The sequence below is a fragment of the Rhinolophus hipposideros genome (genome assembly GCF_964194185.1).
Source record: "Rhinolophus hipposideros genome assembly, chromosome: 22".
Taxonomy (NCBI): domain Eukaryota; kingdom Metazoa; phylum Chordata; class Mammalia; order Chiroptera; family Rhinolophidae; genus Rhinolophus; species Rhinolophus hipposideros.
In genome coordinates this window covers 14784338-14800681 of record NC_138068.1, presented here as the reverse complement: position 1 = coordinate 14800681, position 16344 = coordinate 14784338, and the positions used below count along the sequence as shown (strand labels likewise).

Genomic DNA, 16344 nt, shown 5'->3' with positions numbered 1-16344 from the left:
TCTGTCCATTCTGTGATCTCTCAGGGCCCTGGTGGCAAAAAAAGAAGAAAAGAAAGAAAAAAAAAAGAAAAAAGCCTTTCAACTGTGTATGTGTCTATACACTAGGGCGTCCTGTCTTCCAAGGGTCTCCTGCTCCGCTGAATGGTCGGGGAGGGCAAAATATTTAGCTTCCCCAAAAGCCAAACTCTAGTTGCAGAGAGCAGGTCATTGAGCCATTTCCAGCTACAGAAAAGAGCCCAGGCTTTCAGTGTCAAAAGACTTGGGGTTCAGACCCCTGACTCCACCATTTCTGAGCTAGTTGACCTGGAGATAGGGAAATACTCTGACACTCAGCACCTCATCCAGAAAATGGGGATGGTAGTAGCCAAATGCGGGACCAGCCAGCAGAAGTCCAGAGCCCGACATGATGCCCAACTCCCAGGCAATGTTAGTTTTCTTCCTTTTCCCCCATCTCTGTGATAAATGCGCTATTAGGCCAGCACGCCTGACAAAGCCTTATCTGAAAATATGTTCGAGATCCGTGCTCCTGCCGGGTTTCGGGGATCAGCCGGCAATCCATTTCATGGATAACATCATCCTTTACCAAGGAAACATTAAAAATTAACCCAGAGACTTCATATTTTTCTGCTGGGAGCAGAGCTGCTATGGTTACCAGATAATGCACAGACTGAGCTGGAATACAGATAAGGACTTTTTTTTTTTTGGTAAGAAAGGCAAAGGCCCACACGATGGCTCACAGGAGAAATGCCCTGTGGACAAAGAGAATACCATCAGCCTGAGAGCTTGGCAGAAGGCATTGGACTCCAGGCAGCATCGAACCTACGAAGTGGAGGCCAGGAGCATGTTTGACCCTTGCTTTGCTGAAGAAGGTGGGGGTGGGGGCGTGAGGGGAGTTGGGACAAGTGGCCGACAAAGCTAGGAGGGATTTGGAAGTGTGTGTACAGGCTCAGGCCCCATTTCTTACCACACACACGCACATATACATATACTCCTTGACCTTGGAAAGCTCTAAGCTAAAGCCAGAGGTCTTCCCTCCACATCCAGCCATCTCATCTGACCAGGACAAGACGCCTTGCTTCCAGACACAGAGCCAGGGTTTCCATGGAGGACTTGGGCATCCCATGGACAGAGGCCAGGGCAGGTCCTACAGAGCTGACGTAGGCACTGACCCCCTGTCACCTCGCGTCTTGGAAAGGAAGTTTCAGGAGGCTCAGAGAAGTAGTGGGTCTTGACCCCAGGAGAGAGCGCCCCCATGTTCCTGCCTGTTCTGGGTGAGATGGACGGTCCACACAGGCTGGATGGAGGTGATCTCACACATGCGTGGGGCGGGGGACCTGGAGGGCTCATCCCCCATCAGGCAACAGTGTTCTCCATCCTGGGAACTGGGAGGCAAGGTGTCTGAGTCTTACTGGATTGAGTACACAGTGCAGAGGCTCAGGGAATGAATCCTAGAGTGGGGGCCAGGCGTCCTGGGCTCTGGCTTTGCCACTAGCTCTGTGGGTGGCCTGCAGCAAGTCTCTTTCCTTCTCTGGCCTCTACTTCTTCTTTTTTTTTCTGAGAAGGACAAAGATGAGACTAGCTGACCTATGGTTCCTTCCTGCTACAACATCTCTACGTCCCAGAAGCAGAGGGACAGTAACTGAAAGTAGCTGGAGGACCCAGGGGTGCGTCATACGAGTCAGGAACATGAACCCACTGGGGCAGGGACAGAAGCCCCTAATCCCACACCAGGTTGGAGGTGCCCTTTTGGGACCTGATGGTGAGAAAGCAGGAGGTGGTGCCCCCCCTCCCCCCCAGAACAGTTAGGCTCCTTTTGCTGCCTCCCGCCACACATCCAATAACCATCTACGGAGCACCTGCTAGGTGCTCGCCTCTGCACAGGGAACCTGCCAGGGAGCCCCTGGAGGGCAGAACCGAGGTTGTCACTGTCGTGTGTTCCCAGGACAGGCCAAGGCGGGGCATGTGGAATGTTCCCTGAACTGAACTCAAGGCTGAGAGCGGCTCTGCCGGCAGCAGAAGCAGGTATTGGACAGGCCTGTAGCCACGCCATGATGTCATGGGAGCCAGGTAAGCGTTTGGTTTACGGGAGCAAAAGAGCCATGAGCATAGCTTGTATATAGGTTTGAACAAGAGCCCTCAGGGAAGCACAGACCCTTGGGGCCAGCAAGATCGAAAGTAAGGAGAGGTGGGCTGAGGAGGGTGGTCTGGGTCCTGGGGCCCAGCTGCCTCCACCGTGGGGCGAGGCTTTGGCCTGGATGGGCAGCAGGAGCGCTCCGTGGCGGGGCTCAGCTTACGTCCATCAGAGCTGCGTTGATGTAGTTGCTGGATTCTCCATCCACCGAGATGAGGAAGGGGAGGCAGCGGTCCAGAGGCAGGACATCCATGCTTCGATTCTTATCGTGGTTCCGGGGCAGGAGCCCAATGCTGCAGTCCTCGGGCCGGACGCGGGGGGTCACGATGTTGAGGGTCTGTGGGCACAAAGGTGGAGAGACAGACACAGCTCAGATGGTTGCCCCCAAAAGAGGGATGTGCAAACTCCCTAACCCCCCCCCCCATCTCCATCCTTCAGGCTGGGTTCCCCCAGGGCCTTCCCCAGGACTTGTTCCTTTTCTGTTGTCATGTGCTGTCGTCTGCTGGCTGCTCCAGGCGCTGTGAGCGGAGAGCCTCTCCCGGCGGCTGTGTGACACTGCCACCATGCCAAGGCTGCAGGGGCAGCACGTGTGCACACAGACACAGACACGGGCTCCCAACACCTGCCAACCACCTGAGCTGAGCGGCTCCTCTCAGCCAGGAGGTCGGAAGGTGGGGGATGGGAGCTGGGGCTCCTAATGAGTGTTAAACATCACGTGAGGTATCATCGAATGAGGAAAATGATTTTACCAGCACGCCTCTCAGAGAGCAAGCTATTTGAGAACGGATGAGCTGCTTGGATGAGCTGCTTGGATGAGCTGCTCAGCATGGGTGAGAAACCCCGAGGCAGCAAGCTCCAGTAAGTCTGGAGAACACCAGGGCTTGTGTTCTGCAGAGTAAGTGCAGGGCCAGAGCTGAGCTGCCCCAGCCCATGCACCAGATGCTCTGTGTGACCGCCAGGCGTCCGAGTTCTCCATCCTCCCCTCATCTCAGCGTTCAGTCTCCACTCCGAATCAGTAAGTTCTATCTCTTGGAAGGAGCACTCAGGCATTGGCCCGGCGGGGGTATCGGCCCATGGAACCGAGGGCTCAGCCTCTGTCCCTCAAGTCCTAGAGAGTCCTTGTTCCTCCTGCCTGTCCGCACCTCCTGTCGCCCAGACATGACCCTGGCATGGACTTCGGGACAATGGGCCGGACGCTGGCTTTGCCTTACTCAGTGATTCACGTCCAGGCCTCCAGACCGCAATTGCCCCCATTCTGACCACATGGGCTCCGAGGTGCAGATATGCTACCCCTAAACTGTGCTCTAGGGTGGTGTGTCTCAAACTTGAAGGAGCAGGCAAATTGCCCAAAGATCTTATTGAATTGCAGGCTCCCATTCATTAGGTGTGGGTGGGGCCCAAGATTCTGCATTTCTACCAAGCTCACAGGGGAAGCCTATGCTGCCGCTCTCCAGACCCCACTTGGTGTCATGAGGCTCTAGGATACACCCCAACAGTACAGAAACATTGAGAAAACCCGAGTCCCTTCAGGGACACAGGAGCATGAAATTCACACCTACCTGCGTGTATACACTCGTCTCCATCCACACACCTGGACTAGAACTAAAGAAGACCTCTGTTCAAAAGCATAGTCATAGTTAAAAACAAGTGCCAGCATCACCGAGTGATGGATCCATAGTTGCTCCTGGCCGTTCATTTCTGTGTCCCGGAATCCCCTGCGCAGTGTCTATCGCTGCAGACACCGGAAGCGCACAGACATATCAGTTCTCACGAAGAAAACCTCACGAGTGTGCCCGGGGCCCCTGAGGTTGGCTGGCTCACTGACCTTGGGATGTTCTCATACCTGAAATTCGTCTTTGATTTGGCTGGAGTTGGTCTGGGGGTCCAGCCTGCTGATATTGTAGTAGAGAGAGCGGAACTCGCACACGGGGATGGCGGTGTTGCCGCAGAGGCAGGCTTCCAGGATGGCGTCGTGCACGAACACGTACTGCTCCTGCAGCACCAAGGGGAGAGGGAACAGGGTACCAGGCAAGAAAAGTGGCCTGGGGGTTGGTGTCCACGTTGAAGCCGCGGCTGTGAAGAACGGGCATGACGTATGTGACAGCATCACCGCTCTCTATCCTAAAAGCTGAAGGGCCAGGTTGCCATGTTTATTAGTGATTGCCTGAGCTATGGTGAGTTTCGTCCCTTGTGGAAGGTTAGGGACAGTGTGTCTTGGGCTCACTTCCCAAATAAACCACTTATCCCCATCTCCTTGTGTCAGGGTCTGCTCCAAAAACATGGGCCACCCCCCTCTGCCATCTCAGTTCTTTGCACCTGCTGTTCTCTTCTCCTGGACACCGTCCCCCCTTTCCTACATCTTCAATGTGTCATTCCCTCTGGATGGTCTTCTCTAAATTCACCAGGCTGTTACTTCCAGGCCCTTAACGCATGCTAGCTGGGGGCCTGTCTTCCTGCAGAACTTGGCCCATCTTTTTCTACAAAATGCTTATGCAGACGCATCTATTTGAATGTCTGTTCCCTCTCCCCGCCCCCACCGGAGAGCAAAGATCACAGCGTCCAGTGCCAGCCAGTGAGCCTGCCTTTTGCATGCAGGACGCTGGGAACAGATAAAGCAGCTTCTCACCTTTAGCAGCCTGAACACTGGCCTGTGGGAGTTGGCTCAGAGCACACAGCAGGGTCCTATGTGCACAAGCCTGTAAGTAGGGGCATCCTCGCAGAGCCACCAGTGACTGGTCATGCCCAAAGCTGTGGGTGATTTATTTCCCTTTGCAGGGCTGACGATGAAAGAGGCTCTTATCTGCCCTAGCGGACTGCCTGGGCACCTGCAGCCTTACTAGAACCAGAAGATAGGCTGGTTACAGGAATAACAAACCATGGCTTCGAGGAGTAGGACAGGCAGCAAAGGCTGTGTAGCAAGAGGGTATGGTTCAGAGGACAGAGAATGGCCCTTGGGGTCACACATTCTATCCTTGTCTAGCGATGTGAGGCTTTGGGGACACAATTTCTCACTTTCTTCATCTGTAAAATGGGGGTACTAATAGGATTTATCCCATAGGGTTGTTAGGGGGAGTAGAAATAATACTCTGAATACAAAGTACCTAGCATGATGCCTGGCACATAGTAGGTGTTCAACAACAAAGACGAACCCCTCCCATATCCCTCGGGTCTTGGGCTCTCTGACCAGAAGTACCTGAAGGCCTACCTCTCCCTTAAGGGAAGGGGCTGTGTGTTCTCTCTCTTTTCCAATCTCCAGCTCGAGAACTCAGTAACATCAATGTTAAGCCATTCCTGCAGTGACTGAAGGAATGCTTAGCACAGAGTAGGCATTCAATAAATGCCAATCCTTCCTTATCTGTCTCCTCTTTCACCCAAGGCAGGCATACCATTCAAAGACTACCTGAACATTGCCATTCAGTCCCTGCTTGGATGCCCTTGGAGACGGGGAACTCACTACCATTCCTCATTGGTGGAAGTCCCTGCACTGGGGGACCTAAGGGTTGGCAGGGGCATCCTAGCTCCTACGATGGCCTCACCACAGCAGGTGACACATTCACTCCCTGCCATGTCTCCCACACCCAGGTCCCGTTCTATAGAATGCCAGCAGCCAGGGGGCTCTGTCCTACTATGCTTCTTGGCCAAGGCTGCAGGAGGCTGGCCAGCTCAGTCCCCCGGGACTCACCTCTGTCTGCACCAGGTTGACCCTCTGAGCCCGGAGCTCGCGCACACAGTTGAAGATGTCCACCACCCCTTCGTTCTCGGCCATGTCGAGCATGGTATCGATGGCAATGAAGCAGCCAGTCCTCCCGGCTCCAGCGCTGGAAGGAAGGCCAGGGGTCTGCGGTAGGGATGCTGGGGTGGGGACAGCCGTGCAGGGGCCCCTCACTGTTAGCCCTGTCCCCGAGGGCCCCGCAGAACTCACATGGAATAGCCTGAATCTCCACGCTGCTGGGAAACCCTGAGCAAGTGACTTCTCTTAGAGCCTCACTTCTCTCTCTTGTAAAATCGGAGAGTAATGCTTGCCTCTGGGGCTATTTTATCAGGAATGGCTTATTTCTGTTGTACGCATTTAGCAAACACTCATTTAACACTTACAAAGTGCCAGACATTGTTCTATGGGCTTCACCAAAGTTACCTATTCATTTTTTGCACCCATTTCACAGGTGAGAAAACTGAGGCACAGAGCGCTTACTTTGCCTGAGGTCACACAGCTGGGTAGTGGTGGAGCTAGAACTGTTGCCCAGGCAGTCTGGCTCCCAAGTCTGTGCTCTTACACTTCCTCTCTTAATAACAGTCAGAGCACGTAATGCATGCTCAAATAATAGGTATGCACGCCGTTTCCTCATTTGACGGATAATCAGCCTATAAGACGCCCAGCACGATGCCTGGCACGCTGGAGATGTCTTTCCTCCTTTCCTCCCCATTCCTTCCCTTTCTCTCTCTTTTGTTTCTTCTTCAGTAAACAGAGTAGAGACAAGGTGAGTGAGATGGCAGAAGCTAGATCCCTGGAGCTGTCGCAAAGGCAGAGAGTGAGTCCTGAGTCCCATGTCCCACACCCTCGGTTTGGGGAGGGAGCCAGTGTTAAGAGGTAGAGAATAGTGATATTTTTAAGTGCTTATGATATGTCCAGAATTCTCTTAGGCACCAGTTTATGTTAGCCAACCCGTTCAATCCTCAAAGAGCCTCAGGACTGGGTGCCTTTGCTCACATGCTCACGTGCATGAAGGTGACTTGCTGTGGAGATAGGGCATGGAGGCATCCTGCAAGGAGGGCCTGGTAACTGTTTGCCATGGTCTCCCTTTCTCCCTTACCCCTGTTCTGGCTGCTGTTTGGGACACAGAACTTGGGGACTAACATTCTATCGTCCTTGGGTTGTCATGAGATGGGAAGCAGAGAATATACGCAAAATGCTTAGAGAGCCCAGGGGATATGATGGTTATCACCTCCCTCTTAATCCTCAATTGCCTCATCTGTGAAATGGGCTTTTTAATTCTCACCTCGACATTGTGGGAAGGGAAAATGGATGCCGTGTGAGAAAGGGCTGGCTCTGACGCATCTACAGTTTCTAGAGTCTCCTTGACTTCACTCAAAACCGTGACTGACGTGCCAGGGCAGGGCTGGGATAACCTCCATGGGCTGGCCCCATGTCACAGTGGAAAAAACAGGCTTTGGGAAGGAGGGGTGGGGGTGCACGCTAGTGGCCTTCAGGTCTGGACGTCCATCCCTCTGATTCTTCAGGCCCTTCACGTGATACTTCATCTCCATTTAGGAGGATCAGAGATGTGCCCATCATTCCCAACAAGACGTTTTAGGTCAAAGTTGAAAAGATCTCTTCTCCACAACAAGGTGAAACCTGACTCTGTCCATGTACTCTCTATTAAGGACGCTGCAGGCCAGAGATTGATTTCTAAACTAATAGGATTGAAGAGAAGCACGCTTTCACCAAGGCACCCTGTTGCCATGTCAAGGAGCTGAGGGCGAGTGTCTGTAGAAAAGCATGCTAGACATCCCAGCTCCGCCGCTGTACACCTGTATGACCTGGGCATAGTGTGGACCTTCTCAGCACCTCAGCGTTCTCGGCTGTAAAATGGGAACGGTAACGATGCCCACCTCTCAAGACTGGTGAGAAGTAAATGCAATAACATGGGTAAAGTATACACGTAGTACACTGTCAGGGCCACGCCCTCCTCCCCAGGGGGACTGACTATTCCAGGGCAACAGCGATAAGGACTGCTACTGCTACTCATACTGTTCTTCTTGCTAGACCCGGGGACCCGGGTCTCATTAGAGGGTTGGGATAGCAGATACAGGCAGGGGAGTCTACAGGAAAAAAACCAAAGGCCACAGGGCAAGATGGTACCTCCCTCCCCGAGAGCAGAGCTGCAGTCTCCCTTGTTTAGGGCGGGGGGGCTTTCACTTACCTGCAGTGGACCACGATGGGCCCAGCTTCGGGGGGGTTGAGGAACTTGACCTGGCGGACGAAGCCCAGGAGGCCAGTGGCATAGCAGGGGACACCATGGTCAGGCCAGCTGGTGAAGTGGAAGAGGCGAAGCTCCCGGATCTCGTGGTAGCCTTTCTGAGGAGAGGATGGGCCTCTGTTCCTCCAGCTGCTGCCCCCACATACCAGCACCCACAGGGAGCCAGGGCTGCTGCACTGAGGAATCAGCCTCCCTCCTCTCAGGGAGAACAAGGCTCTCAAAGGGTTAACAGGTGTTACCGCTCAGAGGGATTCTGCGATCTGTCACCTCTGGCAACTTGGGAAGTAGATACAGTGAAAGTGACTGATTTACTGCAGGACTTCTCAGCGCCTTTAGAGTGTTTATATTCTGAATCCCCAAGGGAGTATCCTAGCACCCACAGTGTTTGCCCGAGGGACCCTCTTTTGACAAGTGTTTCATGGAACTTGTATGCAGCAGAACTGTTGACCGTAAACTTCAAGTTCAAATCATTTCCAGTGGAATACAAGCCCTTGAGGTAACTGAGGTCTGGTGTCGTTTCAGTTTTCCAGTCCTGTCTATGATAGTCTCCATGGCTTTCAAGTAAAAATAATTGATCAGACTTCTTTATTAATTAGCTTCTTATTTAGAAGTGTAAGCTATGGGACACATAAAAGCAGCGCTTCTCTGACTGATGGGGGTGGTGGGGCCCAGAGCTCTGATTGGTTTCCCTTCCCCTCTCACCACCCCTCACACAGACACCCTCTAGGCCAGGTGGGGTCACACCTCTGAGCCTTTGCTTAGACAGTGCCTCTACCTACTTTCTCCTACTTAGCAATCTCCTGGAGGTGTTTGGAGAGCACTGAATAGGAAGCATGTACGATTGTTCGTTCTTTCAGTTAAAGCATATTCATGGAGGGTTATCTGTGCCCAGCCTTGTGTTAGTCACTCGGAAGGTGAAAATAAAAACCATAGTCTCTAGCTTTTGAACATCTCATAGTCTCGTTGGGGAGGGAGGCTCCTAAATGGATAATTCTATGAAGGAGCATAAAGGAGGGTCAGCACACCCCATCTGGGTAGAGGAGAAAACAGAGAAGACTTCCTGGAGGAGGTGATACCTGACCTGAGTCTTGAAATATATTCATAATGAAAATAATGGCTAACATTTATTAAGCATAGATTATGTACTTGCCACTCTCTGAACACTTCAGTGTATTAATTCACAGAATCCTTGTACCAATCCTCATATTGTTATCTCCTTTTTATGGATGAGGAAATTGAGGCCAAGCGAGGTTAAGTAACATGCCCAAGGTCACAGAATTAATAAGTAGTGAAGTTGCAATCTGCACCCTGGCTGTCTGGCTCCAAAGCCTGCACACCTAGTCACTATGATACGCTGAGGGTTTCCCAGTTGAAGAGATAGAGGGGATCCTCGTTAGAGAGGCAGCACAAGTGAAGCGTGGGGTCAGGACTCAGCATGATACAAGCACAGAATCACAAACAACCTGGGGCATCTCCAGAGGAAAGCGAAGACTGGCGAGGCCGGACAGCAGGGTTGGGGATGGAGGCTGGGCAGGTGCTGGATCCTGGAAGGCCTTGAATTCCACTGTCAGGCCTTGGGACTTCCTCGCAGAGGCACGGGGACCTATGGGGTGGTGGCCTAGACGTCTGCATAGAAGGGGCTGTGCCTGAGGCTTGCACTGCAGGCGGATCATGCCAGCTGCTCTGTGGGTGGATTGGGGTGGGTGGGTTTGGGGCTGTGTAGAGGACACTACTGGTGTCCACCCAGATCCCATTTCCTGGGCCAGTGCACCACCTACCCCCGGCTATTCTGAGTCTTGAGTACAAACAGCTCACAGTTACCCCTTTCTTTAGAGAATCCTCTCAGCCCAACAGGTGCCAGGTCCCCTGGGGTGGGGGTGGGTGGGCAGCTGGCATGCAGTGACTGAGAGGAGTGTTAGAGTCACCAACTGGCTTTGTCAGTCTGCCCAGGATGGAGGGGTTTCTCAGGACGTGGGACCTTCAGTGCTAAATCCAGGATGGTCCTGGGCAAACCAGGATGATGAGTTACCCTAACGAGTGTCCAAAAGGCCTCTTGCCTCAAGGTGGGATCAACTCTGTGGTGCAATCCACGCCCCAGAGCTCCCGGTGGGATCAGGCTGAGACCACACCGTTGCTCAGCTCCTTCCTGTGCTCTGTTCTGCCGCCCTCCCTCCCCTTCTCCTCGGAGTTGTCCCTCAACATGTCATCGAGGGGACCCGAAGCCCTGCCTCAGGCTCAGCTTCTCAGATACCCAAACTAAGACATGGCAGGATGAGAGGCAGAGAGCCGCATCAGCAGGCTGCAGCAGTGTCCAGATGGGAGTGAACAGGGCCCGGATTAAGGCACCGGTGGACCCGCTGAAGTAGGAGGAAGGTTTCAAGAATACTTGGAGTTTTTCACTCCATCCTCTGAATCAACTCAGCCTCGGGAAGCCCTTGTTCGAGCCCTCACCGCCGGTGCTGTGACTATTTATCGAGGGTCCTCCCTCCCTAATGGGACTGTGCTCTCTTCGAGGGCAGACACTGCTTCCTGTTTATTATTTCTGGGTCCCCGGCTCAGGAACTGACTTTGAGCTCATAACCCAGGCAGCGTTTGCTGAGCGTTTGCCTGCGTACTTGGGAGAAGAGGCTGGCTAAGTTGAGTTAATTCTCTGAGACTCCGGGTTGGACAGGGGTCTTTCAAGGACGTGTTCCTATGGGTAACATCTCCCCTTGTGATTATTTGAAAGAAAAACAAGAAGATAATCTGAGAAAGGACTATGATGCCTCAACTTGCTGGGCTGGCTGCAATTTTCCAAAGCCTCCTGATGTTTAGGTTCTGGATGCCATGTGGGCCACCATGTCCCCAGTCGTCACTCATCTCATTCCTGGCAGCTGCAGGAGTGTGGCCTGCCAGTAATTCACAGAGACCCCCTGTTCTGGAGAAGTGTCTTCAGCTGATAGGAACTGGCCCACCCTAAAGGTTACCCCTCCGTGCCTGACTGAGGCAAGGGGGCCAAATCTATGGCGTGGCTTATGTTCTGGAGGCCTCCACGAATCAGGCCTAGGCTAGACTTACCCTCCCCTCATCTGCTTTCCTCTCTCCCTTATAAGTTTCTCTTGGGCGCTGTTCTTTGGAACCCCACATGTACCCGAACCAGTGTCTCAGGCTCTGCTTCTGAGGAACCGACCTAAGACCGCATGGATGGACCTGTTTTCCTCCTCGCAGTGGAGGGACGCCCTCCCCTTCCGGCTCTTCACCTGTGTCTGCACACGCAGGCCCTTAGGAGCACGGGGGCATGGGAGCAATCATGACCCACAGCCACGTGTGCGTGGGCCAGCTTTGGCCCTCACAAGGACTTGTCAAACCCCAGCGGCACAGCTCTCAAAGCACCGAAGTCCCCAGTGCCCCTGCACCCTCAGGCCTCTGGTCCCTTGGTCCCTTAATGCTGTGGCTTTTAGAACATGGCACCTGTGGTGCAGGGGAAGTGACAATGAGCTCTGAGTCAGGGGCTGGCGTGTGAATCCTGGTTCAGCCACTTTGCAGCTGGGCAACTTTGGACAACCACCATCAACGCTCTGTGCCTAATGTTTGTCATCTGTAAAATGGGACGCATAATAGTATCTAACCTCAAGAGGTTGTTGGGGCTATTAAATGAGTTCATTTATGCAAAGCGTTTAGAAAGGCACCTCGTTTAGTAAATGTCAATAAATGTCAGCTGTCACAATAGCAGTGATAGCATAACAATGGTTCTGTCATAATTAAATTATAAGGAGGATCATCATTTGCCATCACATTCTTGCTCTCAGGCTCCTGCTACCCGGGCCTCCTTTCAATGCCCAGACCAGCGTTTCTCAACCCCGACATTATTGACATTTTGGGCTGGATAATTCTTTGTTGTAGGCGCTGTGCCATCCTGGGCATCGCAGGCTGTTCGATAGCATCTGCGGCCTCCACCCTCTAGATGCCCCTCCGTCCTCCATCCTGACAACTAAAAATATCTGGGGCTTTGGCAACGGTTCCCTGTGGGACTCCCAGTGGAGAAGCACAGGTCTAGAACATGCCAGAATCTTCTTCCCCTTTGATGCTGCATGTTTCTTTCCCTCTGCCTGGGATGGTATTCCTCATGCTCTTCCCTTGGCCAGCTCCTTCTTCTCCTTCATCATCTGCCCAAATGCCTCCTCCTCCAGGAGGCCCTCCCTGACCACCTCATCTTCCTGTCTCCACTCGTGGCCTGTTCTTTCATGGCTTTTATCACCAGGCGTCATCATTCCATCCCTCCCACTGGAGGTGGGACTCTTTGGAGCCGGAACCACATCTAACTCGATGGCAGATCTGTCTCTGGTGCCACACAAAGGACAGGCACACAGCCAACCCTCGCCACTGCATGTCCTGAGTGAACAAATAAGCCGGTGTGCCTGGTGGACAGGCTGCCCACAACCTCAGGGAAGCTTACCTTCTGGACCGTGAAGGTGCGTATGACGTATTCTGCCAGGGGCTCTGTTTCAATCAGGGTGACTTTAATGTCTCCGTAGACCTCAGTGTCATCCGGCCAGTACCGCACACACTTCACCTGTGAGGCAGGATGGAGATGAGGAGGGATGAGCAGGTGGCTGGCTGAGTGGGTGCAGCCGCCTCCTCTGGCCTTCCCAGTCAAATCAACCCAAGGGTGACTTTGGTGGAATCTCAGTCCAAGGGGTTCTCAGCTGGCCAGGGGTCGGCCAAGTGCACAGGCCAGGCTCACTCCCAGAGGGACTGGAGCCATTAGGAATAACGGTAGTACCTTCTTTTGCAGAGCTCCTTAACATTTCCAAATCCATCATCACACTAAGGGACCAAATAGATCTAGGTGAGGTAGGCAGGTGGTGGTATCCCCAATTTACAGATGAAAATCATCCTCCCGTTTGGAGGTTTGGTGACTTGTCCAAGGTCACGTGGCGAGTGTTCTACCTTTGGCTGAATGGTGTATCAGGCTGGGGCATCTGAGTGTTTTCAGCTGAGCAGAAATGAGGACTCAAAGGTGGGAAGTAGTGAGGGGGTGAAAGCAGAAGTGGTCGGGAGAAGGACATTACTATTAAGAGCTGGTCATAGGGGGCTGGAAGGAGAAAGGCTCTTAGTTGGGGTAAAGACGGAAGGTGCTGGGCTCAGAGGGAAGTGTGCCACTGCTCTCTGCCCGGGCGGTGGGTGCCGACGCTACCAACAAGCCATTCCCACATGTGACTCTAAGTCATACTCCACAGGAGGAAAAAGAGATCATCGTTTGCCCCTTAAAAGAACAAAAGCATTACCATTCCGGGGGACGCCGCACGGCCTAGAGTGGCATTTCCCACAGTGTGTTCCGCTGGGTGCTAATAGGCGTTAGGTAAAAAACAAGAAACAAAAAAACAAACAAAAAAAGGTTTTGTGGTCAAATGAGCTTGGGAAATGCTGGGTTCAACAAAGTTAAACAGGCCACTCTGCTATAGGACTACTCGGCTGGTTTAATGTGCTAATGCTCGTGTGGTTTTTGACTCTCCAACAGGGGTAAAGAGTACACAGCATTTCCCAAACGTATTTAACCATGGAACCCTCTTCTCACTAAATATCCCGCAGACTAGCATCCCATGGAACCCACTTAGGGAAACGCTGGTAGAGCACAACAGGCTTTGGAGGCAAATGGATGCATTGCTTGGTTCTAACACCCAGCAGCTGTGCAACTTCCAGAAAGTGCCAAAACCTCTCTGAGCCTCAGCTTCTATAAACGATACTAGCTGACGCGTACTAACTGCGTACTACAGCTGTCTATGTCTTTTTACGAATATGTGTATTCTTTTAATTCCTTATCACTACAACCATAGGAGGTCCATAGTATTATTATCCCCATTTTACAGATGAGAAACCAGAAGGAAAATTGCCCAAAGTCAACTGTTAGGAAGGGATGGCCAGGATACAAAGCCAGGGCATCTGAATGATGACCAGGAACACTCTCTCGTACAATCATTGTGAGATAAAACCAAGTAATGCTCAGCAGGATCAGGCACAGTGCTTGGCTCCTAGCAGCAGTTCCCTTAAAAGATTGCTCTCCTGTCCCCTCCCCATATCCAAATCAGATTCATGATCCATCCATCAAGGGAACCTGTCACCAATGTGGGATATGTTATAGAAGAGGCTGGAATTTGCCCCTGAATTCTTAAATCCTGGGCTGGCTTTTTGTCCACAGTAGCCAGAGCCTGGTCCACTGTCCCTGGGAATTGGTCCTGAGTGGAGGAATCACACACACGAAAATGAGAGTCAAGTCGATTGGAGATCATGCCCAGGTTCTGGCTGGGAGACTTCAGGGTAGTTATTGTACTCTCTTGGTCTGTTTCCTCATCTGTAAAACTGGGGAATGTACTAGATACGAGTGAGCTTGAGGATTAAAGTCTCTCCTGGCCCTAAATTCCTATTAGGCCATGAGATGTCCCCGGCCCTTTCCTGGTTTATAACTCACAGCCCAGATTCTCCCTTTCCCATGGTCTTGGAGGTTAGGACTCCATATTAATGGGGTATCTGGCTCTTGCCAAAACAAAAATTTCCCTGCCCACTCTTTAGTTAGCTCATACGTAGAGGGGCTGTCTTAATTCCAGTGTGTGTGTGCGCCCTGCCTGGACACCCAGCAGCCCATCCACCCACCCACCCACATGCCACCGTTTACCAAGTGGGCAACAGCAAGCTGGGAATAGCAGTCCCATTTCTAAGCCCTAGGGGTCACTGAGGACCACATAGGAGGGAGTCGAGATAGAGCAGAGCGGGAGACCAAGGTCTGAACCCTGAAGAAGATGGAGGTTTAGAGGTCAGGGAGCAAAGGTCAAATGCTGCGGAGAGGTTGAATACAATGAGAAGAGGGAAGTGGCTGTTGGATTTGCCAACATGAAGGATGTCAGTGATGTTGACAGCGGCAATATGGGTGGGATGGAGGGAGAAGCTACGTCGGGGTGGGCAGAAGGCAACAGGAGTGAAGACACCGAACCTGTGTGTGAGTCTTTCGCGTTTCGCCGAAAAGTAGGGACAAGAGAATCATTTTTTGTTTGCCTGTTTTATATTTTTGAGGGGGAACATACTCAGGCTGTTTGTATGGAAATATCTAGCCACAAGAAAGAGAATTATTTTTTGAGTTGGGGGGTAGGGGGATGAGAAAATTCTTGAGCAGGATCTGTGATTCAAGGTACTAGAATTGCCTTTAAAAGCACAAGAGTCACTTCTTCCATAGTATTAGGCTGAGCCACAAGAAATGGCCAATATTCTACCATTTGGGGTCCACAAAAGCAGCCATTTTTTTTAACAGTTCAACCTGATAATAGAAGGGAAGAATGAGAAGATGGTTATAGACAAAAGTAGGATGGTAGCTTTGTGGTGTGAAGATGGCAGAGTTCACGTCTGATGGCTTTCATTTCCTCAAACTATGACATGATCATCCATGGAGAGGGAGGGTGGAGAAAGGCATGAGGGGGGCTTGGAGGAAAAGGACATCCTCGAGTATAAAACAGGAGTGAGGATTTCTCCCTCGTAGATGACGATGAGGGTAAACTATTAAAAGGAGGCACTCGGCACAGTCCACGGAATAAGACATGCTGAGAAGTGCAATGCCAGCACCCCCCATCCAGGGGACTGCAGGAGGGGCTTACCCGGCCCACCTCCACGAGGTTTGTGACCATGACGATGCTGGCTGAATTCTCCTGCCAGATCATCCTCCAAAAGTCCTTTACGGTCTCCTGCATTGGACCTGCCAACAGAGAAGGCGACGGGATCAAAGACTGCCAGTGCTGGGAAGCAGCCGCGTGGTTGGTCGGTCACAGCTCCCCATTAGTGAGTAAGAGTGAGGCCAGAGGACCCTATTGGGACACCCAAGTAGCTGAGACCGAGGCCTGAGGCATAGGAGGTCAGAGTACGGATGTGAACGCCATGTTCCAGGCTTGCAAGGTCGGCAGCAGCCACGGAAAATGTTGGCAGCTTCTTTTCTTTCCTTGCTTGTCCTCCTGCTCAGACCCTTTGCACCAGGAGCCCCACTTTCACCCTGACTCATCACCTTATCTGGACTAGATTGCGGGTTAAAAATATAGTTTAAGGGAGTTTTCATTAAGGGAGTTTCAATCGGATTTCAGAAACTCAATGAGAGAAAGGAAGGAAATTGGGGTAGGGAGGCTGGGAGGGCAGAGAGCTGAGAGCCAGGAGCCGGAGGCTGAGAGCACAAACAGAAGATGCCTCGTTTTGAGCTTGTCAAATGCTAGAAGCATTCAT

The 16344-nt window shown here is 52.2% G+C and overlaps 1 protein-coding gene across 18 annotated transcripts in view; it reads right to left on the bottom strand.

The window, feature by feature from the left end:
* The window catches only part of PTPRT (protein tyrosine phosphatase receptor type T), a 965600-nt gene that overhangs the window by 25875 nt on the left and 923381 nt on the right, over window positions 1–16344 (bottom strand). For 11 of the 18 annotated variants that reach the window (XM_081034722.1, XM_081034718.1, XM_081034732.1 and 8 more), the window contains 7 exons: window positions 15732–15829; window positions 13377–13436; window positions 12545–12661; window positions 8053–8207; window positions 5814–5949; window positions 3975–4124; window positions 2295–2468 (listed from right to left, as the gene is read on the bottom strand). In XM_081034722.1, the coding sequence (XP_080890848.1) occupies window positions 2295–2468; window positions 3975–4124; window positions 5814–5949; window positions 8053–8207; window positions 12545–12661; window positions 13377–13436; window positions 15732–15829 (890 nt within the window). The remainder of the gene's footprint in view (window positions 1–2294; window positions 2469–3974; window positions 4125–5813; window positions 5950–8052; window positions 8208–12544; window positions 12662–13376; window positions 13437–15731; window positions 15830–16344) is intronic. The other 7 variants (XM_081034731.1, XM_081034735.1, XM_081034727.1 and 4 more) reach the window with 1 other exon arrangement.